Here is a 27,811-nt window from a genome sequence, read left to right as displayed (position 1 = left end):
TTGGTCACATGCAGGCAGCCAAACGAGGATAGAAAATCTGCTCGGTTTTCCCACTCCAGGCTTCATGTTTTCCACTTATTTTATTTGTAGATTACCTAGCCTGAGGTAGTCTTTAGTGTCCCTATGGTCTCTTCCTCCAAATCCTCCTTGAAATCTGCTTCTACCCATTTGCCTTTATGAAATTGCTAGCTAGCAAATGTAAGAATTTATTTATTTTTTTAACGTTTACTGACTGACAACTTTATCCTTCATCCACCTTCTTCAGCTATGTGCTTGCTCCTTCTCTCACCCACCCTTCTTATGCTACTTGTTTTCTCCTTCTCTCACTTGTTTCTTCTAAAGCAGACTCTTTTAGGACATAGACTTTCTGCTTACTGAACATTTCAAAAGCACTTAGCACACTGTGAGCTCTGCCTTAATCCACAAAAAAGCTCCACCACCTCTTGCTGCTGTCAGCAAACCATGTAGCAATGGCAGCCAGCAACAAAAGAGTGTTGTTAGTTGCATGAAACAGCAGAGAGAAAACTTAAGTTACCAAAGACAAGGACTCAGAGCAGGCAGAGAACATGTGTTTTCTTGCTGAAGTCAGATTAACCTTAATAACGCGGGGTCCTCCCCACACTGCCACCTGCTCATCAAATAAATGAGGATGCTGCGATTGCAGGAAGGTTTGTGATGCACAAAACCTCAGCTCCACCACCTTGCTATCGTTTCACAGATTGTTTCATAGATTTAGAGGCAAAACTCCTATGACTTTGCTTGACTGCACAGCACAGGCCCCAGAAAACTGCAGTTCAACTTAGAATGTGTAAGCTCGATGCATAATATATACAGTCTAAACCTATGTGACATTAACCTTCTACTCTTGGATCTTGGCATTTCTGTTTCTGAAGGGTTAAAGAGAGGTCTCTGGATGGATAAATCATCCGGCAGTAATACCACACGTGGGCAACCACGTGCTTGCAGCCAGTCCTTTCCTTCATCCGATCGACACAATAACGTGCTATTTTATGCTTCCAGTGTTAGCTTTGTTTCTTGACCTCAAGAGATTCCACCCCTTCTGGATCTTTTGACTAATGTACCTATACAGAGTGACAAACTTCCTGTAGAAGAGCATGCTTTGATACAAGTTACAGATATTTTCAGGAGGTGAAGAGTGGCCTACGGACTAGTTCATTTTAACCTGTTACCCTAAAGAAACAGACACGATGAACATAGTTCCTTCTCAGCAGATTTCCAGACCCTGAGAAAATATCTCTAAATATGAGATCTCCAAAGCAAAAAAAAAAAAAAAAAAAAAAATCTGAGATGTTACCTGCACACTGCAGCTAACTCTTTGTTGCAGTTACCTTTCCATTCAATAAATTTTTTCTGATGGATATAATCCTTATGAAATTCTAAGCCTCTCAGGAAGTTATGAGATTTTCCCAGTAGTGGACGCTTAGTCATAATGTCCTGAAACATTTCATACAACTTCCCTGACAAACAAGACGGAGGCTCGATGACAGTGATATCATCCTCAGGGGAATGCTTTTCTGAAATATAAAAGGAACCGTGAGAAAAACCATCAGCAATCTGTCCTGCCAGGCACCCTTACTGGCTAGACGCCCTTGCTGTCTTCCCGTGGGTCCTTCCCCTCCCTGTTTCTTGCCGTCTGCCTGAGACATACGCACATGACCAATCCCATTTAAACAAAGAAATACTTTGTTTTGTTCAAAGCAAGCACAGCTTTTGTCTTTTGCTCTCTCAAATGACACACTGGCTTTGTACTTTTGCGTACAGTAAAAGCCACCCTTCTCATCTGCAGTCATGGGAGGAGTAATTAGAAGACCATAGGCAAATTTTAAATTAAAACTGTGTGTAAATAACATGAAGCGTGCCTCAGTTAAAAATAAAATAATGAAATAAAACAAAATTAAATTAAAACATCACATACTGATTATTTTGATATATGGGAAGGCAACCAACATGCAGTAATTTAGGGAGATGTTAGAGATTATTCATAAACAGTAGCAATAGTGGATCTTCCTTAATCCTTTCCTGGATAGAAAGCACTGTCCGGTTAAAAACAAATACTGATTTTGAAACTCTTACCTATATCTACCATATCTTTGGCCCATCGTTCCCAGAACTCATTTGAATTTGAGGACCAGTACAAGCCATCGAGCAAGTTCCTAGTAAAGATGTTTGTCCAAAGACCTGCAAGTCAAACCACATGAGAAAAATCCTGCATCACCACGTTAACCAGCGACTCTTACAAGTATCCATGCCACCTATTACTGGCCCACGTGAAATGACCCTGCCATGACACAGCCTAAGCAGCAGGGCTCACAGGCAATGGGGTCAGCCCTTCAGTGCTCTTTCTCAGGAGGTAACAGCACACAAACCATTCGCTGTATAGTACAGGGTAACAAAATAAGAGTTGTCACTCACCCAAACAATGTTTTAGAGTGTTTACTGTATACTTGTGAAAGAAAGCAGGCTTTGAAAGCACAGCGAAGCCATATAAGCATAAGGCCTTTCTATAAACTGATTTATTCTTTCAATTGATCTAAGACCTGTTTTTTCCTTTCAGGCACGTTTTATTTCCGTGAAGTTCAGCTGGTCCAGGATCAGACTAGAATTGGCTCCATATGTGAGTCTGCTTTTGGAAAAGAAAGAACTATCCTTTGTCATTAAGCCCTGTGCCAGGTACTCACATGAGGAACAAATTCAATCTCTAGCAGACTTCACAGTGAAAGAAATAAGATTTTTGTCTCCACTGGACTCTTGTTTCCAGTACCAAAAGCTAAAAGTCTGACAAGGATTTAAAAATCTCCCTGGGGCAGATGGATTCCTCTGATTAGCTGCTTTTCCTCTTTCCTTCACCTTCAGAGGCAGAATAGTCAGTCAAAGCAGTTGATGGAGTTTAAAAGCGCTTCCTTCATCCTTATGGGCAGGGAAAAATCAGTGGCACCATTCTCAACCCACAAAGCTCAGATGGTTCTCACCTTTGTGGGTTGTTCTAGATGAGTTCTATTTTATTTTCGGCTCCTTCCCATCCTACCCCAGCAATGCCTTGGCTAGAAATACAGATAATGTACTTGAAGACCTGATGACTGGCCAGGGAAGAAAAGCTTATTATTTCCTTAACTTGCCTTCTTCACCTTCTCGTTTGGTTCAGGAAATGGGAAGGGGAACCGTGCTTCAACATTCCCAAATCTGGCCAGGTTAAAAGGGAGGACAGGAGGAAAGAAGCTTTTCAAAGAGCAGAAGTGTACACAAAAGGAGCAAAAAGCCCATGGAATCAAGACCTAGAGCAGACCTACTGGCAAGGAATGTTGTACACAGACCAGTGGCTAGCCAGTACCGTGCTTTCTACCATGTTGTGATTAACTATATTGCACATGTAGGTCACCTTCCAGATAGCAGATCCGAGATTCTGGCAGCTTCTTCACTCGCCTTCCCATGAAGAACTCACTGTCAAAATATTCTGAACGAATGGAGGCTCCGTATTTTGGTATGGCTACCTCATAAGGAGAGAACTCTGCCCACTCTACAAAAGAATTGACACGTAGCATGTTTACTGTAATGAAAATAAGGGAAAAAAAACCACCCTTCCCCTGCAGACAAAGCTGCCCACGAGCTCCATGGATCCTGCCAGTCTTAGCAGCTCTGTACTATCCGTGGCTTTGTATTGCAAACTACACTGTCCAGTTCCAGACAAGCTGAGAGATGATTTGCATACAAGAGGAACTCAGTTTTTCACCTCAGAAACAGGCTGCAACATTAGCTTCAAAAGCTTAGCTATGTATTTCTGTGTAAAGATTCTGGGATCCCGCTCGCCTCTCTAAATCGAAGGCATCAAATGTATGACATGCAGATGTGATCCAGCCTGTGAGGAATGAGTGGCATGAGACCTCTGCTAACCCAAACCTGCCACTCTGCGTGATACAACATCGCAGCCTGAAGACACATCAGCTGCAGACTAGAAAATGCGGTGTGGGCATGGCCACGCGGTTCCCTGCCTCAAGCTGTGCCGTACAGGTGTTGCAGTAGAACAGTAGCTATAAACCTCACCACATATAAGTATTAACTGGGCTTTTCTTCCAGTATCTGCTCATTTTAATACCTTTTATTTAATGTAGCCTGTGCCCATTTAAAGGGTGTCATATCACACCCATCACAGCTATCATTCGTACTTCACTCCATTTTCATACCCCTATCACTGCAGTATTTAGGGGAGGGACAATTACATTTCACAGCACCTTTACAAACTAAGGAATCAAAGTGATTTTATAGGTGTGGAACTGAGGCAGAAAGAGATCACACACTGTGCTCACACTCACAATGTCTGTGGCAAAACTAGAACTTCGGCCCAGATCTTCAGAAATGCCCTTTCGTGCCCAAGGATGTTACCCAGCTGATCTGCTCTTTCTAATCAACACCCAACAGTTCACAAAAAAGACATTTTATTAAAAGACGAATACTGAGTCAGGGCAAGCAGCAGATATACTCTCCTTTTATTCCCACACACATGCACCCTCCCTCCCTCCGAACTCTCTTTAGTCCCTATTCAGTCAGAAGAAACTCTAGGAATACTTACCTCTAAATTGGAAAGTACTGAACTTTTCCTCTTTCACATTGAGGACTGCATAGAAAGGCAATGGGTTCTGTCCATGCTCCAATGCCTTGCGCTGGTCTGTGAGTTTGTACTTTCTTGGCTAATCAAAGAGATAAAAAAAAAATAAAAAAAATATCACAGTAAACCTCTGGAAGAGCATAAGGCAAAACCAGTGACACAATCTACCTGAGTATGAATAGATAGCAGATGTTTTATAACCCAGAGGAATCTGTAAGTTCCATTTTAATGGAAGACCTCTTCCTACATGTTCCTGCACTTTCCTTCCTGGTTGCCTTTTTGATACCTAGTAACGTCTTCGTTAAAATCAAAGGGCTTTGATTGCATCCCACAGATCTTTACTAAGGTTGGAGCTAATGTTCACATGAAGACAGATTACTCTAGCTCGTAAGTGTTCAACTAGAAACAGACTTTATAAAAAGACCTGACTTTTCAGGGGAAGTTGCTCAGTTCTTTCTGAAAGTTTACCTAATGAAGTTGCTACCTTTTGGGAACCCTGGCACAGAGGTACCTTCAAACCATTAGCTACCCTGGAAAACCCTGGCTACAAGATCCTCTGTCATTGTTTACAAATCACACCAGGATGCCTCCATCACTTCTGATTTGTTCCACACACTATGTCATGCCTTCAAAGGTTAAAGTTCTATAAAGAAAATGAGTGGATGGTTCCCAAATGTGTGGCAGGACCACGTACATACCCGTTCATGTAAGAACATTTCCTGAACAAGTGACCACAGAGTTGTAAAAGATGACACGTGTCCTGCTTTTGCCCTTTCAGCGAGTTCCTTGTGATAGTACTTCAGATGCTCTACAGACATAAGGTTGCGCTTGCATTTTGTCACTTGTTCTTTTACTGCCTTAAGTGGCCCCTCCAGAGTCCTCTGCGACCAGTCAGCATGCTCATACAGATCTGCTAGGGTCCTGAAGAACAGAAATGTGAGAAAATCATCCGTGTGCTTGAATCTCTTTGGAAAATTACTATGTTGGCCCAACCATTTTCATCAAAGAAGAGAATCGGCAAGCCTGAACTGATGTTATTGAGAGCCAACAGTAATAGATTTACCAGGGAATTCTGTTCACTTATTAACGATGTAAGGCTTCAAAAGAGATGCACCTCCCTCACTGCGTGGGCATGTGGTGTCACAGCCATTCAAAATACAAATCTCATTTTCTATACGCACCATGTTGAGCCAGAAGCCCCGGTGAGATAGGTAACACAGTCCAACAGATTCAGCTTCTGAAGAGCTAAGAGGTGGCCAAACATAGCTGACATTGCTCTGAGGCCTCCGCCTGTTGCCATAACAGCTATTACTGGGACCTGTTCAAAACATAAGTATTATCTTCAAAAAGTTACTCACTTGCTGACTTGGAAAAGTCTAATTACACCTCTTATAATTTCCTCAGCAGACTTCATTGGAGGACAATTAAATTAAATAAACGTTCAGCCAGTCTTTACCAGTACCTTCTTTAAATTAACCTCCAGATATTCAGTACGTTCCCCTAACCCCAAAGCTTGGCAGACTTTGAATATGCAGTGATTTTAAGTTTCTGTCCTCCCCTTGTTCTTTAGTAACAAATAATGAAATTATTTTATTATAAATAACAACAAGTGCAATAAATGTAATTAAGAATTGATTCAAGGAAGTCCTGAGCAGAGTTTAGAAAAAAAAAATATTAAGCAAAAAAATTATTCTTTGAACAACATCCATTCAAGAAATATAATTCCAGCAAGAAAATAAATGTTCACTTAAAAATTCACCCTGGATCTCTGCAACAAAACATACTTCAGCTGGAGCTTGTTATAAAATGTTCTTTCTCCACCTTAAAAGAATTTTGAGGTTTTGTGTAAAGTGCTCTGATAATTAAAAAAAAAAAAAGGTAAGTGCAAAGAAGGGACTTTACAATGTTTTCATAAATATTTCTGATGCAAGGTGAACTTCAAATACTCCTGTTTTCCTAACTGGTTTGGGTTGTCTGGGTAGGCTGTGTCTATCACAACATACCAGTGCCTCATATCTTGCTGACCCACTGCATCACACTGCTGGAAACTCTGGCTTAGAAAAGTGGTACGTTAAGCCCTGAGGAGTTTGACCCATTGAAACCAGTGGGGGCACGACCAGCTGAGCTGAAATTTTAGAGGAGTATGGGGTATGCCACATGGAGAACTGCTATTCTGCTGCCATTCAGATCAGCAGGTTTGTCATCAACATACAAAAATTACTCAAAATTTTGTGGAGAATTGTGGCAATTCTAATTCAATAGACCCACACCCCAGGCTTGGATTCCAACTCACAGACCTCGTGTCCATGCAGATCTCTTTCCAGATGAAGAACCCTTTTCAGGGCACTGGCAACCACTCTCTTCCTTTTTTGCAGGAATTCTTGCTCTTCTTGGCACAGATTGTACCCGAAGCGCACATCTAGATTTTCTGTGCTGAAACATAAGTAAATCCAGAGGCATAGGACTGATGTTTAAAATGTATATGGATCTATTTTTAGCAACTACAGTCACTAAATGTCATTAAAAAATTACGATTCACTGTTCAGATTTAGAGACAGAAATGCAGCTTCCAGTTTCAAAGAAATCAACTGCTTTGCTTCCGCATGGTCTCTACTTTCTGATGTTTCAGTGTAAGTTTTCCTGCCAGAAAAGGATGGCACTTATGAAGAAATAAAGGTTTCTATGTGTCTTTCAGTAGCTTTGTAAGCTGAATTCTTTTAATTTCTGTGTCATATAATTTCTGAGCAAAGGGTGACTTGAATCGACCAAGGTCTTTCATGGGGATTTGTACCACAGATTTATACAGAAACAGTACAATGATAATTTGGGTTTATATGTTGTCTTTCTCATTATTTTACAGTGCAACATTTCATCTTCCCTAGCTTGTGCTTCTTTCTACTGATATCACCAGAGCCACAGATTTATTTTCTTAAGAACACCTGTGTGGTTTGAGTAATGTCTGGACTCTGGATGTTTTGCTTATTTCAAATTCCCTTTTCACTCTGCCTTCTTGCCTTTTCTGTCTCTTTTGAAGAAGCCTCCGACTGCAGTCTTTGATTCTTTGACACAAAGGACACCCAGTGACTAAGTTCCTCACTGTTTGAAACTATCTTCTTTTTTTCCTTCTCTCTTCTTTTTTTTTTTTTTTCCCCTGCATGTTGGCATGACTCTTTTGCCCTAAGGACATTTAACTTTGATCTGCTGTGGCGAGTCTTTGATGTTGACTGAGCTATTGTTATATTTTGCCCCTAGTCTTGTGCGTTCCTTGTATCTAAATAAAGGCTATTCTGTTCTAGAATTCATAGTTCAAAGAGCAATAAAACCTTCAGAGAAAAAAATAGTCCTCTTACCAATCGTTTAGCTGGAGGTACAACTGCAGTGGCGCATTCTGTAAACAAAGAAATAAGAGCAGGAATGTGAAGTGGGGAAAAGAGTAGTTTTGAAATCCAGATTTTCAGTGCCTCCTGGAATGCCCCAACACTACCACCCTGCACACAGTTTTTTGGAAAACTGTAGTGGGAAACAGAAGGAAAGCAACTAAACACCAAACATTCTACAGAGAAGTGAAAGAGGCAGGAGTGAAAGTGGTCAGATCAGTGGGTTGTGAAACAGGATTTCTTCCTCACTGTGAATATACCTCCAAGCACCATCCTAACCCAGCAGCAGCACGTTGCCACCCTCTTATTCTCGAGGATTAAGAACAGCAGGCCAGATAAAAGACAGTGATGGAAAATACAAGTCACCACACCCTTACGAAAAACTACTGGAGGTAAAAGAGCACCCAAAGAGACAGGTGGGGAACCACTAGTGGCAAACCAGACATTTGTGCTCCCTTCTCCGTACGAGAAAGGCTGCTGAGAAATTCTCCTCCTCTTATTTTTGCCTCATTTGCTGCAAGGTCTGAGGAAGGATGTCTTACTGTTGTTAACATTCATCTGGCCACACAGCAGCATTACTGCTGCATTAAAGCAATTCAGAGCTGTATCTCAGTTAACATCACGACTGTATGCAGAGAAGAACGGGATAGAGTTGTTCTCTGAGGGTAAGATTCAACTCGTCTAACTTTAGCCATCTAAAATTCAGGCATACAGACTGAGCTAGCCACCCGGGCTTGATAAAGAGCAGCAGGCCATCCCAAAGCCTTGCTAGGGGTATTCAGTATTCACCTTTAACTGTGCATGGACAGCAGAGGTTGGTCTGAAGCGAATCTAAAACTGTCCTGGATAAATTCCCAGGTATTGATTTTATGGACAGAATATTGATATTTCTCTGAGAAAACTAACCTTTTTCACAGAAAACTTGTATTTGCACAAAATTCTCAGACTTACTAATTGATATATGTATCTATATATAAATATATAGATATATAAAACGTTATGGTATTAAACACTGAGAGTTACTCTTCTCTCCAAAAGATCATATAAATGTTGAAGCACTTACATGTCTTACAGGGAGAGTTACTTTCACTCTGTGTCCAACAGGGAGAAATTTCAGTGGTACTGTCAAGGTGTCACTTAAATTGCTATTTTCATCTTCCTTATCAGAAACATTCTACAGAGGAAAAAAAAACCATAGTTTTTATTCACAGAATAGAAACGACCCAGTTCTTTACTGTTTTGGTGACCCTGGAAACAAGCACACGGTATTGTGTAGTGCCCATTACCTGCAGCCTGACTTTGAGAACCGGCTCCCAAGCCTTCACGCAATGGAAGTAGAAAGTATCCGTGTCCTCTGTACTTTTCTGTGTTCCCTCATGAGATGCAGGCACCGTAAGCACGAGGTTTTTGCCCTCTGGAGAAAACAGATTTGTGCAGAGAATAATACGGCTGTTCAGGCAAAATAGCAAACGAAGGCGGCAAACTTTCTGCAGGAACTCCTCTGTAAGCTGCCACAGTGGCAAGGTTCCTACAGCCCAGGAGCCAGTACTCCTGCCTTTACCCCACAACTGGGAGTGCTCCCAGGGGCAGCACTCCCTCATACTTCCACCAGCAAAGTGGTGGAAAAGACAAGGAAAAGACACAGGGATCAGCATTACAGCCAGAGGCAGTTTAGGGACTTTCATCCCCCTACATTTTACTGTCTGTAGATGTCTCTGTATTCTGAAATGCCTCTATCTGGGTCTGAATTACTGTGACAGGCTGATTTGGTCATGTCTTCGCTTCGCAGAGAAAATCAGCATACCTTGCAAATATTTCCTGCTTTCATTAATGTCCACTCGCACATCCAAGCAACAAACCTCACGGGACTGTAAAAGACAGGAGTGGAAAAATGTGAAGGTACAAAACGCCACATCTGCAGCAAATAATGAAACATCCTGCCAGCAAACGCCACCTATAATACAGAGCCAACTGAACTGGGCTCAGTGCTGGAAACAATCCAGCTGCACAAGCGTAAATCAGAGCTCATTATCCCAGGACAGTAACCCAGTTACACTGCTATCCCAGGACAGTAACCCAGTTACACGGCTTCAGAGCTAACTTGTCCATACAGTGGTGCATTGCCAGAGGTTGCTGTACCCATCCAAGTTATCCCAAAATCCGGAAACTCTGTACAACGCACTGTTGCCCAAATAGCTACACATATATCTGATAATTATTTAGGAAGGGTGGGGGAAAACACCTGATGATGAGTTTCTCTGTATTGTGGCAGTGATTAGTCTACAAAGCATCTTCTTGCTGGTCCTGATGTAGGGAGATCATGGATTTATTCCACCCTACCCTCCACCTGAGTCATTCCAGTTCACCTTTAATAATTCATGCCAGGACGGTTTTCCAAGCCATTTCAGGAACAATGCATGCCAATCATTACAGCTCTTATGCCTCACACAGAAAATGAGGGGGAAAGAACAAAATATGTGTTACTTCGCCTCAGGGCTATTAAAGGCTAGCGTGTGCGAATCACGCGCAGGCTTGGAGTGGATGGCACGAAGTACTTTGTACTCCTTAGCTGCTGGGCCAGCCCAAGGAGATAGGTGATGTGCCACACACTGACTAACACCAAAAGAGGACTCTATGTTTCAACAAGTAAAATAACTCTTTATTAAAAAACTCATTTCCCAGAAAGCTGTTACATTAGATAACCTTCCGGTCATAAGCACACTGAGTACTTACTATTGCCTTCTACAGACTCAGCCCTTTTTGTTTCTCCTGCCAAGTGCCATGCTGTATTACATGAAACACAAGCAGTTTTCACTTTAAACACCAAGGAACATGGGGTTCTGCAACATTAACAAGCCACAGCTGGGCAAAAATACTGATGTCTGTAATACCTGAGGACTTCAAGAAACACAGCTTCTATTTCTGCATGGAGAGGGCAACAGTTAAGTCGTAACAAATGGGAATCAGCCCACACGTTTCACTTTATAATGCACACCATGCTCTAATCTGTCATGATAGCTTGTATTTTCTCTATAAAATGTCAGATGGCTGGGGGAAGAGACGAGAATAGAAAATGAAGGAAAAGTCACTCCAAGATAAATTCATATGTGAACCTTACCACTAGGACATCATTGGTAATGAGACGCTCTGGAGGGCCAGGGCTGAAAAGACAGAATCAAAAGGCAAACAAAAAAAAGCTGTGTATGTATCTGGTTGTTTGGTTTTTTTAAATAGTAGTTTTATGACTTTTCCTGCTTAAAATCCAATACAGTTATGTTAGTATCAAAATTTGTTTTCTAAAAGGCATAATACATGATCACCTGCTGAGCTTGTGAACCAAAATGTAGTAGCCAAACAAGAAGAAAGGCAGGAACGCCCACAAAAATACCCATGCTTAAAACTATGTGCTAAGATACAGCAGAACAAAAGCATACTGGCCTATGTGGAATCATGTGCTGCTATTAACAAATGACCTTATGACTTGGGGAAAGCAAAGACTACTATTAATGTGCTCTGCAAATACTTATTAGGAAAGACGTTTCTGACTCTTCCAGATTATAATTTACAACCGATCATAAATGAACAGCAAATAAGAATTAACTCCCGCTGTGCTACATGTATGACTGGAAAACACAGAGGTAAGTAATAGAAAGCCTTTGTCCAAGACATTTTGAATCGCAAGACGTACACTGAATGGATGTAGTTATTTAATACTATGAGTAAACTATAAAGTCTTCTAACAGCATTGCTCATTAAGGCCAATACTCCAACATCATGATGTTACATTCATTCATATGTCTGAAAGGACCATTAAAAGTTATGTAGTTACACAACCTTTGACTTTCTGTAAAGTCCACAGTTGTAGAGGAATGAAGCTGGGTTAATTAATATTGATAACATACAGCTGTGGGCTGGCTTCAGGGGCAGTGGGTTGGCTGACATAGATAAGGTGCAGCTGTGGCTGGTTCTGTTAAGAGGTTGGGTAGCCAATGAAGAGAGAGCAGCCAAGAGAGAAAGAAGAAGCAGAGAGTGTGCATGCATGTCCTGGATGAAAAGAAACAAGGAGAAGGCAGCAGAGGGACTGGCATGAAGAGTATGTTGGTTTGAGATGGTAAACGACTTGTTGCAGCTTGATAGTTTTGAGAGTGCTGCAACACAGAGTATTTCACCAAGCACCACTTCCAGCCTTAAAACTTCCAATTCAGCTGTAGAATTTATTGAAATGGAAATAACTAGGTTTGACTTCTGAGGATAGAGGATCTCCCATATGCCTTATAACTTAAACAGTGAAAGGTACTCCTCTTATTTCTAGTCTGAATCTACTCAGTCCAGTTTGTAAGCACTGCATCTCATTCTGTCCTTTTTATATATCTGGCTGTGACTGCTTCCACATTTGCATGAGGTGCTTATACCATCTCTTAAGGTATCTATCATAGATAAATAGATTTTCTTTACTTTCACTGTGGGATAAATTAACCAAGAACAACAGTGATTTTCTTTTGCAGAATGAGTAGCTTTATTTACACTTCCTTCTTCTAATCATGCAGTTAGCTCTGAGTGAACTATATTCCTTTTTTTTTTTTTTTTGGTAATGCTAAGATCAAATATGCCAGAACATGTAGCTTAGGGGTTGGTGGTTGTTGTGGTGGTGGGTTTTTTTGGGTTTGTGTTTGTTTTGGTTTTTTTTTTTCCCTCCAATCAAACTGGTGATAGCATTTAAAGGAGAGATAAAATTTATCTTAGGGGTTTTTTTCTCCTCCAGACAACATTGATTACCACTTTGAGGGGGATGGTCTTAATTTTATTATTTGTTGATTGTATATTTTTTTCAGCTTAACTAAGCTATCACCTAATGGGCGACTTTTCTAATACTGTCTACTCAACTATGTACATATTGTGATAATAATCCAAGTTTTCTGGTCTTTTAGAAACCACAGCATTCTCGGCATTGTTCAATTAATATTAACAACTTGAAGAGCACCTCTTAAATTTTACACATCTCTTATGTGCAACTTACCACATCATACCAATGTTACTACATATACATGTTGAACAGAAGGTAAGATCTGTATGAAGTACGCTGACAGGCAGAATTAGCTGGGGAAGTTAAGGTAAAAAAAGTTTGAAACTGTAATTTCAGTTCACTGCTGGGAGGAAAAGCTGGAAGAGTTCCTCTTTCTCTGAGATCTATACCTTTCAGCTTTGGAATTTTACTCACATTCTTTCTATCCAGAATTCCACTTCCAAACTCTCCCATTTCTTAGTGCACCTCTCTTTCTAAAAAGAAAAGGGTAAAATAAATACAGGTTACTGGAGGCTGCATGAATTTGGCAGTGCAGACACACCTGAAAAGCGCTTCCATGGCTAACATCTCCTCTGCTAATGCCACCAAAACAGCTGTGTGTTGCCTCTTTCCAAAGCTGAGCTTGCAATGGAAACCACAGGCTTGCAAAAGGCACGTAAGAGCGCCTTTCCCCCATTATGGGATATGTAGAATTGTACATATTTCTGAAGATACAATCAGAGGGCAAAAGCTTGACTGAAACAGAAATGCAATGGCTTTCTGCAAAGATGGTGTGCACTGGGGGGGAAAAACATTGAAGCCCAGCAACAAATGTGACTAATGCCAGTGTCATTTCCATGTACAACCCATTTAAATCACACTCACACTGAATGCAGCAGAGAGGAAGCAGGCAAGAGCACTCCGGACTGCAGTGGTTACTGAATCACTGTTTCCCAGTGACTCACCCACTGGCTGAGAAGTGCATGGCACCAGCCTGCAGTGTCACAAGGGAGATCCACCTTAACAGCTTTCAGCATTTGGAAAGTAGCTGTTCCTTTGGGTATGGACTGTCTCCTTCCTGCAGCGAGCATGTAGCCATCCCTCAGCCACAGCTCAGACAAACCTGGGAGTTGTCACGGGCCTTTCCCAGCTCTGTTCTCTGGGCAACTCTCTCTCACAGGCTCCTTAACAGTATACCAAAAGTGTTAGCAGAACAGGTGTCCTTTTATTACAGGCTAGAGAAATCTGAATCACCTAGGAAACCCAGCATGAACACCAATGGGAGAAGCCTGAAAGAACCATTTCATTCAAGTGGTGAGTGGATTCTCTTCGTGTTTTTAATAAAAAGTTGCCATTTAAGAGGAAATGGCCTCTAAGTGTGACAAAAGTGGAACGAAGCTGAAAGGATAGGAAGTTACTTATGTAGATTATAAAAGATAAAAACGACTGTTTAAAGATGCTCCCTGTTAACATTTCCCACCCACCCCCCATAGACGGTGGGCATGAGAGAGCAGCTGCTTCACTTTCTCAATCTGTGAAAAGAGATTAACGAAGGCCAAAAATCCAGCATGGCAACACCTGTTTTGATGAGATATTGATGATAATATGAGATCTGTTCGTGCAGACCCAAACCCCACCTAACGTGGAAGCCAATGTGGACAATGGGGTCTTGCCAATCGCTTCCTGTATTTTCAGTTCTTACCTCTGATTTCAAAGCAAATGTCTCACGGAGCGTCTCCCCAGGTCTGATTCTAGCAACATTAAAAAGAACTGTGAACTGTGTGTCATCTTTGGTGAGTGGATCTTCATCACACACTGCCAACTCTAAAACGTTCTGGTAGTAGAAGAAAATAAATAAGAACTCTTATTGAGCTGCTATTACACAGAAACAACAAATTGCTTGTAGGCTTTTGCAGCTGCTTGACTAGCACAGTGCTAAGAATAAAGCAATACGTGCTTTCCTTCAGGCATTTGCTAATGTGGAACATTTATTCAACCCACTCTTGGGAAACTTATCATGAAATAGGAGGCAACTACCTATAACACAGAGCTCCCACTATCCTGAGACAGAAGAGATGTCAGTGCTCTGCACTACAGATAGCCTGCCCAAAGAGCATACTTACTCAGTTTCTTCATCCCCAGAGTTCTCTTAACTACACAGCTTAGGGTAGGATTAAATTTGCTGTCCACACCACAGCAACTCCTCTACCCTTCCCTTAAAACCACCAGTAGAGGGAAAGCTCTTTTCAAATTAGCCATCCAAAATAGCCCAGATGAAGCACGCTACAGCAGTACTTATTTCTCCCGGATGACAACAAAAGGAACCTGGACTAGCTCAGATGGAGGCATTGCTATCACTGATGTTGGTAACTGGCTGAGCGGAACACTACTGCACACGTGTACTGTTTTGTGCTCACCAGTCAGTTGCAAATACTGTTACACAAGCAGTTACTTAAGTTATTTAGCACAGTTGATCAACAAGGTGTCAACTGACGATTCCCAGCTATTCAAAATGGTGACATTTCTATTTTTTTTTACTACCTCAACTTCTCTCTGGATCCTAAAGTAGAAAGTCTCATTCCAGACAGGGTTGTCAGAATTCTTGATGGTTTTGGTCTGAAGCTTTCCATTTGAAGCAGACGGCAGCCACAAGCGCACGTAGCAGTCTGATGCAGTCACTGCAGCAGAAAAAAATTAAAAATTAAAAAACCGATGCCAACATTATAGATTAAAAGCAAGGCAAGGCCATGATTCTGGTGACTAACAAATATTACTACTTTTTTTAAGAATAAGTGAAGAAACCGTTGTTTGCAAGCAACCACGGAAAACCATCTAATTCCTGGGTAACTACAAGTTGCAAATGCACACACAAAGTATGCCAAGAGCCGTGTTTCCCACATGAAGAGAAAGAGGTATAAAAGTCCCCACTGACCATTCCTCTGGCATATTCCTTACAATTCCGGTCAACAACGTTAAAAAAGTTTAACTGAAACTACAGGTAGTTCCAAAAAGAGCTGTTAGGGTGATTACAGGAAAGGAGAACACACATTACAGAGAAGATCAGAGGAGACTGCTGGCTCAGTGCGGCAGCACAAACATGCGGAGGGGACACGGTGGCTGTCTAGAAGGGTTAGGTATGAGGAGAGAAGACCTGTTGTCGCTACAGGCCAGCGCAGGCCCAGGCACACAGGGGCCCGAGTGAGTCAGGACTCTTCATCTCGCTTCCAGCCTACATCTACTCCTTATGGTTAGTGCAGTCAGTGCCTCGAGCGGCCATCCTTTGGGAAAAGCCACGGTGGGAAAGCACATTTACTTTGTGACGCTTGGCAACGGTGTGAAAGGAAATCTCCAAGGTGGTGTCTTTCAGAGCTGGAGTCTGGAGTTGACTGAAGATGTCTACTGCAGCCCGAGATGCCTAAATACTTCAGACTGGTATCAAGCAGTGAATAACATTGCCCCGCAAGGTTTTGGCAGGAAAGTGGAACTGTCCCTTCAATAGAGTAGATAGAAGAGATCATTGAAACTCAGAAACACAGGCCTTGTCACACTACCCTCTCTCGTGACCACCTCTGGACTTTGCCAGGTGGCACGTGCCACAGGAAGCCCTTCAGCAGGCAGCTAACCAGCCAGCAGGAGATTCGCCGGCTCCGGTCTCCCCCCACAGCTGGTCTTGGCCAAGGTTGGCCAAGTCTCCTTCTCCGGGGGCATTCAAACCCGCCCGGATGAGCTCTGTGCAGCCTGCTCCGGGAGAGCCTGCTTTGGCAGGGGTTGGGCTGGGTGGTCTCCGAGGGCCCCTTCCCACCCTGGCAGCTCTGGGATCCTGTTGTGCTCGGCCCTGCATGGAGAGATGCGAATGCTCTTGGCTGCAGCTTGCTGCAAAGTGATGCTTTTTTTGGCTGAACATGTCGATTTTCACTGGAAGAATACACAGGCCAGAGGTTTCAAGAGCGTGAAAAAAGGCAGCTCAAGGTCTCTGTCCTGACTGAGGAACCCACAGGAGGCCTCTGCAAAAATGGAAGCTGAATGGCTGGTCCCTAGTACATCTTGAGGAGGAGCCACAGGAGACTGTGAGGGGGAGATAACGAGGCAAAGAAAGTTCAATACAGAAGCACCCAGAAAAGTCTGTTTTGCCTGCACATTCAGCACGTGCTTAGGGCTGGATCTGCAGAGGCCCTCCTCACCCAGAAACCATCCATATAATTTAATGTGACCGGTCATCTGAGAACAGCAAATACCCCAGATGATACTGTATTTTAGAAGGCTTGAAATTCTCTAATTTACCTTCAATTATTGTGTATAATTGATACGTTTCAATAAAAGGTCCCTAAATATGTGGCCTGTGTTTCAAAATTCCAGTCCATTGTATGATTTACACCAATTCTGAACATCACAACCAAACAAGCAGCTTTACAAATTGCAGCCTCCTCACAAGGCCTACCTTCCCTTGTTGTTGGCCCAGAAAATTCACCTGGGAGTCTTGGGTTTCACCAGTTCCCTGGAATGCCACTAGATAGGTCCTTCAATCTAATGATACCTCAGGCATTTGATCTAATTATAGCCCTGGCATTAGTACTTCTATGGCTGCGCTTTATGTACATTGCTTGTATACCTTCACAACTTAGGAACGTTGCTTACTGTAAACTCTGACTAAAAACACAATCAAACCACAACTCACACAGGTCTCTTGACTTGATGTTCTTAGCTTGTATGATTCTTACAGAAAGCATGTGGATGGGGCAAAACTTCATCTGCAGAGAAAACAAATGCGATTAATTTTATCAGCTCAGAATACAAAAACAATATGCATTCTTAACAGTACAGGGGACAGCCTGTCCTTCTGTTTGAAGCGAGGGGATCACCCTCCAGTGGAAGTGCACCATGCTGAGACGATAACACGACTGCATGCTGGGCTGTTCACTAAGTAGCTTGAGTAACAGAGCACGGAGAAAGAAAACTCTGGCTCAGACAATGGTGTGGAAAGCTTTCATAGTCACCCCAGAGGTGCCTGTTTTTGTACAACGTGATGCATGCACAGCTGTGGTGACAGCTGTATTGCCAGTCTGCCAAGGGTCCGGTACCACATGTAGGTCAAACCCAGGTCTTTGAAAGGCAACACTAGGAACCTGCAGCTGCCTGCCTGGCTCCTGGCACAGCACTGACACTCGGCCAGAACATGGTAGTTACTGATGCAAGCTAGAAACTTCTGGCTCTATGTCCCAACTAGGACTATGGTTTTATGATGCTTGTAAGTAGGTCTAGCTCATCAGAAGGCATCTAGAGAAATGCACTACAGACTTTGCATGAAGGCACCCAGCAGAGACCCTTCAGATGAAGAAAGTAGTGCCCTGCTTTGGGGCATAATGTCACAGAATCCCACATCATTAGGTATCTTGAAAATAAACTAAAGGCAATGGAGTCACTTCCCTTATGGACATGAGATTTATTTCTATCATAGGCAAGCTATTGTCATTATGCTTATTTCAAGCTACTTATTCCTAGCTCTAACAAAGAATCAAGCTTCCAGCCTAAGCTGGTCAGAACATAATTGGCCATTTTCAAAAGATGCTCTGATAAGCCCAATGAACACACATATACAGACACGTGACAACCTTAACACTAAAAGTGGGAAAATATTTCCTTCTTTTTTCAAACTGGAAGATTGAAATTTCTTTTCTATTTTGTCTTGAGTGTTTTCTCTATTTTTCTGCATACTAGCACGGCTTGTCAGCAATAATAAGCAATAATAATATACAGTCCTGCTACCACTAATAAAACAGGGCCACATCATGTTGTGTTTCATTAGCGTAAAAGGCAGCTTAAACTACACACTAACTGAAACACCCTATCTCTTTGTCTAAATGAGAGTATCTCATTACACTAACTAAACAATTTGAGAATTTTATTTTGAAAGTTAGCACTCCAATTTTCCTGATACTGAAATTACTAACTTTGGAGAAACAAAGTGCTGGGGAAGGAGAAACTTCTTTATAGAAGGAGTCACTCACTACAATTAATCTGAAATCCTTTTTAAATGGGTTGGAGATTATTAAGCATGTTTATTAGTTTCATCCAGTTTCACTCAGTTCTATTTAGAGGTAAATTTTAAAATTAAGCATGTTTATTAGTTTCATCCAGTTTCACTCAGTTCTATTTAGAGGTAAATTTTAAATCAAACTGATACCATTTGAACTGTGTATTTGGGTTTGGTGGCAAGGTGTTGGTAGCGGGGGGCTGCAGGGGTGGTTTCTGTGCAGAGCTGCCCAAGGCCCAGTGCAGCAGCGGTGGGGGCAGCCTTGGGGGTCATGGGTTTAAGACACATTTGTTCTTGTGTGACAAGAACCATTTCTACTATGCATTAAACCCAGAATGTTCTAAATATGTAAGTTTCAAATTGGAGGAAAACATTCTGGACATTACAAGTTCCAGCTGGGACGCTTCCATATGATTCCAGTTGTGCACTGAAAGAATTTGACCAACTTTGCTGTGTAAATAGTTATTTACCATTAGAGGTGCCCACTGGAACACTCAGTCGGCATTCCTAGTGGGTTTCATTAACATGAAATATTGAATTATGTAGACAATTACAGAGCTGTTTTGAATTAACACATTAATTCTGTGTTCTTTTGTAATCAACCTGCCCCTTGCTCAACAGAAGCCCAAACCATTCCCAGAGCCTGTCTGCAGTGGAGAAACAGATATTGGTATACAATTTGCTTTGAAGCTTTTTTGATGAAAATTTCTTAATTGCTTATAAAAATGGTGCACCTGCAGTTCACCATCAGAGCACTCTCAGTTGTGATAGGGGTCATGTTTTCCTCCTCTCCCACAGAGACAGAGAGCTTCACTACTCCTCCCTTCCCCCTTCAACAGCAATCACTTCCCTTAAACATGTCAACACCTGCACACCAATGGAAACATCAAAGATGACTGTTCATTACTTCTGACTTGGTGCACCTTAGTCCTTGTGTTGTTGCAAAGTAAAAGATAAATAGGTTCAGATGGGTAAACATGGCCATAACAAACCCTATGGGCTGTGCAAATCCCCAGCAGAAGCCATCCTACTCCCAAGACGTCAGCTACTCCAGCCTGCAATAACCATTCAGAATAGAGCTAATTCTTTTTTCATCAGAAAAAGGCAGGGCTAATTTTCTAGAGTCTGATTTGAGTGGTCTAAAATAACATCCTTGTCCCAAAGCGCTGGCACTCCAGAATACCCTTCTAGAAAAAATAATGATGGTTAGAGACCATTTGCTGTTTTCACAACATGAAAAGCAACATGTAATTCCATGATTAACACAAATTGGTAAGTACGGACACTAAATCCCGACAGCTCTTGACAGTCCTGCAGCTGTACTGGTCTTGGTCTTTTTAGTTCACTTCCTTGGGAGAAACGTTGTTCCCTGCATAGGCACACAGTAACAAAACCCCTCAGTAAATATCCAGGACGAAAGGCAGCTTTCCCAGAAAAGCCTCATTCTATTTTTGCTGGAAAATTAGCAGTGCCATGCTGAGGCCAGTGACAGAGTGCAGACAATCTACGTGTCCACATTTGCATCCTAGACAATAACACTCCAGACCAATAAATACTAGCATGTCCAGGGACCCAAGGAGTAGGCTAGAAAGCAAGGGGTGGGGGGAACCAAAAAAACCCCAACAGACCCCAAACCACAAAAACAGAACCAAGTTTCTTTTCCCTTGGTAGCTTTTAGTACTAAATTACATTTCTGTACTCTCAAAGAGAGTTTTGAGGGGGAATCATTTCAGATTTAACATGCAGAAAAGTCAGTAAACAGGAGATAAAACTAGCATAGCAGAATTGCCACAGCTGTGTCAAACCTTAAACTGCAAATCCACATGTGTTGCCAACATCTCATTGATTGTAATAACACACATTTGCTGGCCAGCTGTCTGACTTCCAGGGAATAGTCATATGCCAGTCAGCTTCAGTAAGGCATGTAATTCTGTTTACAGGCAGTTAGTCACTTCAAGGTTTCATCTCAAAAAGGCAACTCAGAGTATAAAATCTTCTCAAAGCTCATAAATAATGAGGAGCCTACCAAAGACGGTCCTTGGGTGGCAGCAAAATAAGGAAAACCTACCAACAGCTCATGTGTTCGATTTCACTCCTTATTGCCCCTCCATGCTGCTCCAAGAACAAACCCTTATGGCCACCTTCACTAGAAGGTTAGTCTTCTATGGGGATAGCTGCTGCAGAGCCTGGCAATCTGGGAACCTTCTCCCATCACCAGCTCTTTTTTTCTAATCTTCAGCCCCACTCCCCTCCCCACCCCCACCAAGAGTCCTCAATTTGTGCATGTTGGAAGGCCGGTCAGAACATCTGCATTTCACTCCCCATGCACCAAACCTAAGCAGTTCCCTGAGTGAAGTTATCGTCATGGGATAACACCAAGTTTATGAAGTTTTACTTGGGGAGTTTGCTCTGTCTTTTGACTCTCTAAATAGCTGTAGGAATTACCACGCAGCTTTACCCATATCTTTTAGACATGAATAATTACTCCTTTCACAGATCACTTTCTTTCTCCAGTGGTGCACTAGAAGCTATATTATGTACAAGATCTTTCAGCAAATGTAATCATTTGGTGTATTCTTACCATTTATTTTATCTTAGATCCTGAGGATTTGGTTCAACTACAGCTTAGCAATCTATCAAATTAAGGCTAAGGCTATAAACTTCTAAATTATAAAAAAGCTTCATGACCTTCCTGGTTCCAGAGCACTCTCTTCCACACAGATACTTTAACATCTCATACAGGCTGAGTTCATTAGCCCCTCTATCAGTGAGAACACTGCCGTGAATACTGCTAGCAATTTGTCCTTCCAACCAGCTACCTATTTTCATTAAAATTAGTGGAATGCAAAGTCCTGGTGGGAAAAGCAACTGACTGTAGAAATATGCAAACCAGGAGAGGAGATGGAAGGAGTGAGCATGACCATGAAAGCCTCATTTTCCCTGGGAATCACAGTTATCCAAAATCTTATCATTGGAAGTTGAACAGTTAGTGAGGAAATCTCATTTGCCCTACCAGTATTTTTTGTAATTTCATATTATGGATGGGTTGTTTCAAGAGCCATTGCGGATTTGGGGTGCACCCCCACTCCTATTCTCTTGGTCACCTCCTTACACGTATGAATGGCTCCCTCAGGGCTTTATATTGACAGAATTTCTGAGTATTTTACCACATAAAAATTATTCTGTAGTTCACAAAACAAAACTGCTAAAGAGTGATCACTCTTGTGTGAGCAGAAGAAAAGGTCATGTCCTGAATATCAAAAGCATTCCTAGGAAGCTGTAAATTAATGTTGTCCATCACTCCTGTGCCAACTTGGTAGCTTTTATTAAACAGCAAAAAATTAACTGGGAGACTTTTAGTAGGTCTTCCTAGATAGTTCAAAGTATCCACACTTTTCTAAACAGCTTGCTTTTTCCAAAATAAAGAAAACAAACGCAAACCCACTCTGTTCTGATTTCCATATCAATTTACCAATTTACACATACTGAAAAATGCATTTTCCTGACAGAATGGCAGAGCTATCTGCCAATACCAGTATCAAGTGAGTCTCCTTCCTTGGGGAGAGGAGCTTTCTGACCTGGAGCTATGCTTGTACTTGAACCTCTTGGCAGTGTTGCCTGTTAACCAGGAGCATGTCTCCATGCATGGACTAGCAGCTGCAGCATTAGGATGAAATGCAAGAGCTTTTGCTGTAACTGAGACTTCTGGATAAAATTACATCTCATCTACCTACTCGTTTATCAGATCCAGAATTACCTTAGTAGATAGAAAATTGATATTTAAAATTGATGGATAATATTTATAACTAAATAGATGGCTCTGGATCTAACAGGTAGATAGACCAGAAAAATTTTATCCAGAAAGTACATTATGTTAATAATTTATATTCTTTGCCCTGAGCATCCAATGTTTGAATATTTTTATTTATCATTTGAGCTACCTGTTCAAGCTACTGATACTTTCCTGAATCTTTAACTTCACCTGCAAATATTACCACAGCACAAGTATAGTAAGTATTCCTTATTCTTAAGGATTCTCTATAGGCCCTAGCATGTAATACTGGGTCTCACTATATTTAAAATGCATGAATGCCCACATTTATTTGCTGCAAAATCCAACGTAGGGTTTGATACATAAAGAACAGTCAAGTTGTAAATAATTCACATCTTGCATTTTGGACACTATGTCCATTATTTTTGAAGATATACATGAGAAAATAATCGTCATCTAATAAATCTGTTGATTTATACGAAAAACTGTCAGTTAAAAATCTGTGAATGGAACTTACTATTAGAAAAGTTGAGCCCAGACACAAAAAACTTCTACTAGAAGCGCACATACTGGAAGCATTACATAAGATAGCTAAACCAGCCAAACAGATCATTGGAACTCTCCCCTGCAGCTAAAGCAATATAAACTGTGCTTTGATGCTAGCAAAAGCTGTTGGGGTTTTTTTGGCAGGGGAAAGCAACAAACCTGTGCTGCCCCGAGCAAAGCGTGCCGTGGGGCGAGCATGTTTGCTTGACGCTGAGGTACCTGCCATGGCCGCCCCTCGCCCGCCGCAGCGCTGGCCGGCGGCATGCCTCCCGGAGCAGGGGAGCGCTGCGTTCTTGCCCAAGCTCGCGTACCTGGCAGCAGAAAGCGTGCGAGGAGGCCGGGGATGACGTGCCACATGGCCCGCAGCACTCACCTCTGAGCCGCGGCCGGTGGGGGCTGGGAGCACTGGACCTGGCGTGGGGGGCCACGGCGGGGCCACCACGCGCTTACCTGGGCTGGTGGGCTCCCCATGGCGGGCCGGATGGCGACAGCACACAGAACCCAGTTTGGGTGGCAGACCCGTCAGCTGACAAACACGCTCACAGCTTGTTGTTGCTGCTGAAGTAACCTGAAGGACACATATAATTTATAGAGGTGCTGAGCTCCACCCTCTGCCTCCCCTGCGTGGAGGAGCGCCTACCTACATCTGAGAGGGAGAGCTGCGGCAGCAGAGGTGAGGGAAAGCTGCTGGTAACACACCTTCACGTGCTTCCTCGTTGTTCGTTACTGGCCAGACACTGTCCAGCCAGGTTCTCAGGTGGACTCAGAAAGTCCCTTCACTCCCATCTCTTCCATCTAGCTAGAATTTTCAGTATCTTTTAAGGTCTTCCACAAAATACTCCAGAAACAAACAAAGGGAGGGGATAAACAATTCTCATCAATTAACATTTCTGGTGGAAGACCAAATGCTCTTTTCAACTCTTGTTTTAAAATATTGTTGGGAATCTTTCTGCCAGCTAGTAAATCAAGCCTCCTTACTTTGAAGTACCTACTGGACAATTACCTGCCCAATGCAGAGGTGCGGGTGAAATGGAGATAAATATTGGTAGGGAGAGAGAAAGCCACACACCTTCTGGGCTTTCCCCCTCTACACACTTCTCATAAGAAGATGACCACGGGATTCCCATCCTATGCGCCCATCAGCTTGCTGGTGACGGTGGTGGATCCCAAGGCACCCTCTGGAGATGGCACAGGTATGGCTCCCTCCACCTCTGTGCCTACTCTGAGGTGCCAACAGACAACCCACAGGGTGCCTGTCAGGACATCGCTCCAGGCAATCTGTTCCAGCTGTACCTTCCTCCACACTTACCATTTCCCATTGGATGTCATGCAGACCCAGGCTTGGAAAAGCCCCGGAGGCCACCATCAGTTTGCAGTAAGAAATATCCTCACTGGGAGACTGTAATAATCAGATAGGACCAAGCCTCACCAAACAAGCAGTAGATGCTTCACACTGATGGAAAGGGAGAGCTTCAAGAGTTGTTTTTCATTTAATAGTAGTTAGGAGTCTGGCTTTTGGCAAGAGAAAAAAAGAATGAGATGTAACCACAATAACTGTTTAGGAAAAAAGGTTTACCCGAGAACTTTGGCGTTATACTTTTCCTGAAAGTCAAGATGCACACTGTGGATCACCTTTAAAACACTTTTTAAAGCATTCTGCACAAAAAAACTGTTACCAGTTGAAAGTCAGTTCTAGTCAGATGTTCCTGGGCTTATGCAAGTGACAACCAACTGCTCAAACTGACATTTCAGAGACTCTGTTGTGGCTGGCAACGCAGCCACCATGCTGGTGGTGAGAGCTGGAGGCAGGCTCACCCAGCAGGGTGACAACTTGAGGGCTTGGTTAGGTTGCCATCTTTGAAATACTAAAAAGAAAGATCTCTCAAATAAAGGTCTGCCGTGTATGTGCAGCAAACCAAAGGGCAGCAACAGAACTCCCAGAAAAAATAAGGCAAACTCATCAGAAAGCTCTGAACCCCAGAGTGCTATTAACCATGCAGAACTTGTGCTCCTGCAGTGACATTGTTTTGACTGCCTCACTTGAGCATTTCTGCAGAGGCAGTCGAGACTGCAGTGCGAGCATTCCTCTCCATGCTTCCTTGGTCGGAGGAGTCCACAGCATCCCAGTTCCAGAGATAAGGAAAAAAGTGGCAGAGAAAGCCAGGGGGAAAGCTCTTTATTCAGAGTTGAATTTGGGTTTTCCTCCTTTATGTCGCTGTTGCAGCTTCGATCACAGGTTCTGTTGCTGCAGTGAACTGAGAGATCAAGATAGTAGGCTGACAAATCCACCTCCTAAAGAGAAGGCAAATGGAAAGAAAGCCAGAGAAAAATAAACTCCACTCAAAAAGAGGTATATCTGCCTGAAAACGGGGCAACACATTAAATACAGAACAGCTGCATCAGGGCGACCCAGTTCTTAATGGAACAGGAAAGAAGGAAAAAAGCTCCCAGAATGTCTTCAAATCAAGGTGCAAAAGTTATTTTGGAGAGCTATGGAACAAATTTTTCCAATAGCCCCTCCAAGAAGTTCATGTTTCCAACAAATCAGTGCAGCCAAAATACATAAAACGTTTTGTGCTGCTTGTCAACAAGCAGCACATGCTGACACGTACCACATCTATTTCCTCGTGGACGTGAGGGAGGTGGGCTACGGGATATCAGGCCTTACTACAGACACAAAACACGTACAGCATGGGGACAGCAAGACGAAGGAAGTCAACTCATAAGGAAGGATGGACAAGCTAAAGGGTTAAATCTAAAGCAAAGAGGGCACAGTACAATGCACTAGTGAGTATTTTCAAGAAGGTACAGAAAGTCCTCCACCCCGCTCCCCTTTTTAGAAGGGGGACATAGTCATGCCAGGCTCTTACCAGTGGAGTTAAATTCAGAAAAATGCAATACTGTACCTGCAGTTTCAGTTTGTAAAAGGCTGTTCAGGAGACAAAAAGGGATTCTAGAAAGATTTTGTGGGTTAAGTTAGTTTGCTCCACTTTTATGACTGAGTCTTATTTCTTTTTTGAATTAACATAAAGAAAGTACTTGGAGATAAGCTATGCGGGGAGAAAATCAATTAAAAGACATATCAAATTACACTACCTGTTGGCACTTGGATAATGCACATGTGAAACCGGATCAGAATGGAAGGAATGTAAGCCCATGCTGCTACCAGTACACAAGAAACAAGTTAATTAATACAGTGTTCAGCTTCATGCAACATACTCTGTGGGCTGCTCGCTAACAGCCCCTTGCAAGAAGATACTCAGAGTCACAGCTGAGCTGCCAGATCATAGAATCATATCACAGAATCATTTCAGTGGCAAAAGACCTTTAAGATCACCAAGTCCAAGATACCAAGCAGGAGAATGCTAGTAGCTCTAAATGGCTGAGATTTGGATGATCCTGCTGCTGGCATAAGCTTAAAAGCTAGCTGGGACAGAATTTATAAAAAGTACTGAAGACTCATTTAGTGGATGGAGTTCATTATTTACCCCTGCAACAGCACAGCAAAATTTCATACACACATCTCAACTCTGGTGTACAAAAACCTGACCTCAGTGAAGCACTTCAAATCTTCATCATCCTTCCTTGCTTGATCCTAATGGCTTCACGTGCAAAGACAGCAATTACTGAAACACTCTCCTCTACATATAAATCTCCTGTGATTTTGTTTGAGAACATTAGTTTGTTCATCCCATGAAAGCCGTTACGTAGAGGTAAGTGATGGATCTCCCTAGGGCTAGATGCAGTCACACTGTTGAGGAGGTTGAGGTGGAAGACAGTGCAGTTTTGCAGAGAATTCTAGTTATGCCAGACAGTGACAATGGGAGATGACGCTTGCTTTCTCTTTGCCTCATAAATCAGTTTGTACTTTGTTCAGCTCAGTGTCTAGGTCAGAAAAGTTATAGTAATCTGAGAAAATAATTGTCTCTAGTAAAATTCAAACAAAAATTTTCCAAAACGTTCCCAGATATTGGGCAAAAAAGTAATTTTTTCCCCTAGCTCATCCCCCAATTTTTTTCTCCTCTTGAGTTATTTAACCACTGTAAAAAATAAGCCAAACAAAAAATTAAAACATCTCTTTTTCAATTCAACATTGCCACGTGAAACTAGAAGCTATAAAGCAAAGTTTCAGCAAACCCAGATTTAGAGACCTTTCAAAACTGAAACATTTAGTTTTGAAACAAAAGCTTTCTACTTTTCCACTGCCTGCCCCCTCCCCCTTCTTTTTGAGCAAAACAACACAGCTAATTATTTGAGATCCCTGAAAGTTTTCCAACCATTTTCAGCACACCTGATGTTAATCAGAACAAAATACCAGGTTGTCTCTCCGAGGAGCAGTCAGGCAATAGCAGCGTTTGTAAATGAACCCTCCTGCTGGCTATCGAGATCTAAACCTGTTTCAGAAAAGTAAAAGGTGCTATATCCTCTTACCTATCTCCCGAACCACTGCATTCTTAAACAAAGATTATTGTACAGTAAAGCCAGTATCACTGCCTCTTTTTCCTGGCCAGAATAAGAGAGCTGCTAATTTCCTTAGGTACTCTGCAGGTGTGGTTGCAAGTACGGCAAGATAGCGATCTCTGCAGCTTCAATGTGGGAGGAAGCTGCTTATTACTTACATACCTGGGGTATCTGAGGACAGGAGTGTTATCTTTCCAAGACACGTCAATGTAAAGCCACA

At 42.3% G+C, this 27,811-nt stretch overlaps 1 protein-coding gene across 11 annotated transcripts in view; it reads right to left on the bottom strand.

Moving 5' to 3' along the window:
- PLA2G4B (phospholipase A2 group IVB) overlaps positions 1–27,811 on the bottom strand; it is a 52,434-nt gene that overhangs the window by 8,379 nt on the left and 16,244 nt on the right. For 8 of the 11 annotated variants that reach the window (XM_040601964.1, XM_040601956.1, XM_040601959.1 and 5 more), the window contains 17 exons: positions 17,457–17,529; positions 16,095–16,271; positions 15,323–15,459; positions 14,484–14,615; positions 13,217–13,275; positions 11,117–11,159; positions 9,803–9,866; positions 9,285–9,412; positions 9,062–9,172; positions 7,972–8,009; positions 6,919–7,054; positions 5,803–5,939; positions 5,320–5,542; positions 4,586–4,703; positions 3,398–3,535; positions 2,095–2,199; positions 1,350–1,535 (listed from right to left, as the gene is read on the bottom strand). In XM_040601964.1, coding sequence (XP_040457898.1) covers positions 1,350–1,535; positions 2,095–2,199; positions 3,398–3,535; positions 4,586–4,703; positions 5,320–5,542; positions 5,803–5,939; positions 6,919–7,054; positions 7,972–8,009; positions 9,062–9,172; positions 9,285–9,412; positions 9,803–9,866; positions 11,117–11,159; positions 13,217–13,275; positions 14,484–14,615; positions 15,323–15,459; positions 16,095–16,271; positions 17,457–17,529 — 2,005 coding nt within the window. Of the gene's footprint in view, positions 1–1,315; positions 1,536–2,094; positions 2,200–3,397; positions 3,536–4,585; positions 4,704–5,319; positions 5,543–5,802; positions 5,940–6,918; positions 7,055–7,971; positions 8,010–9,061; positions 9,173–9,284; positions 9,413–9,802; positions 9,867–11,116; positions 11,160–13,216; positions 13,276–14,483; positions 14,616–15,322; positions 15,460–16,094; positions 16,272–17,456; positions 17,530–23,580; positions 27,027–27,811 lie in introns of those variants that run through there. The other 3 variants (XM_040601965.1, XM_040601967.1, XM_040601966.1) reach the window with 3 other exon arrangements.

This window comes from Falco naumanni, chromosome 7 (genome assembly GCF_017639655.2).
Source record: "Falco naumanni isolate bFalNau1 chromosome 7, bFalNau1.pat, whole genome shotgun sequence".
Taxonomy (NCBI): domain Eukaryota; kingdom Metazoa; phylum Chordata; class Aves; order Falconiformes; family Falconidae; genus Falco; species Falco naumanni.
The sequence above is the reverse complement of the archived record's forward strand: the minus strand, read 5'-3'. Positions and strand labels throughout refer to the sequence as shown.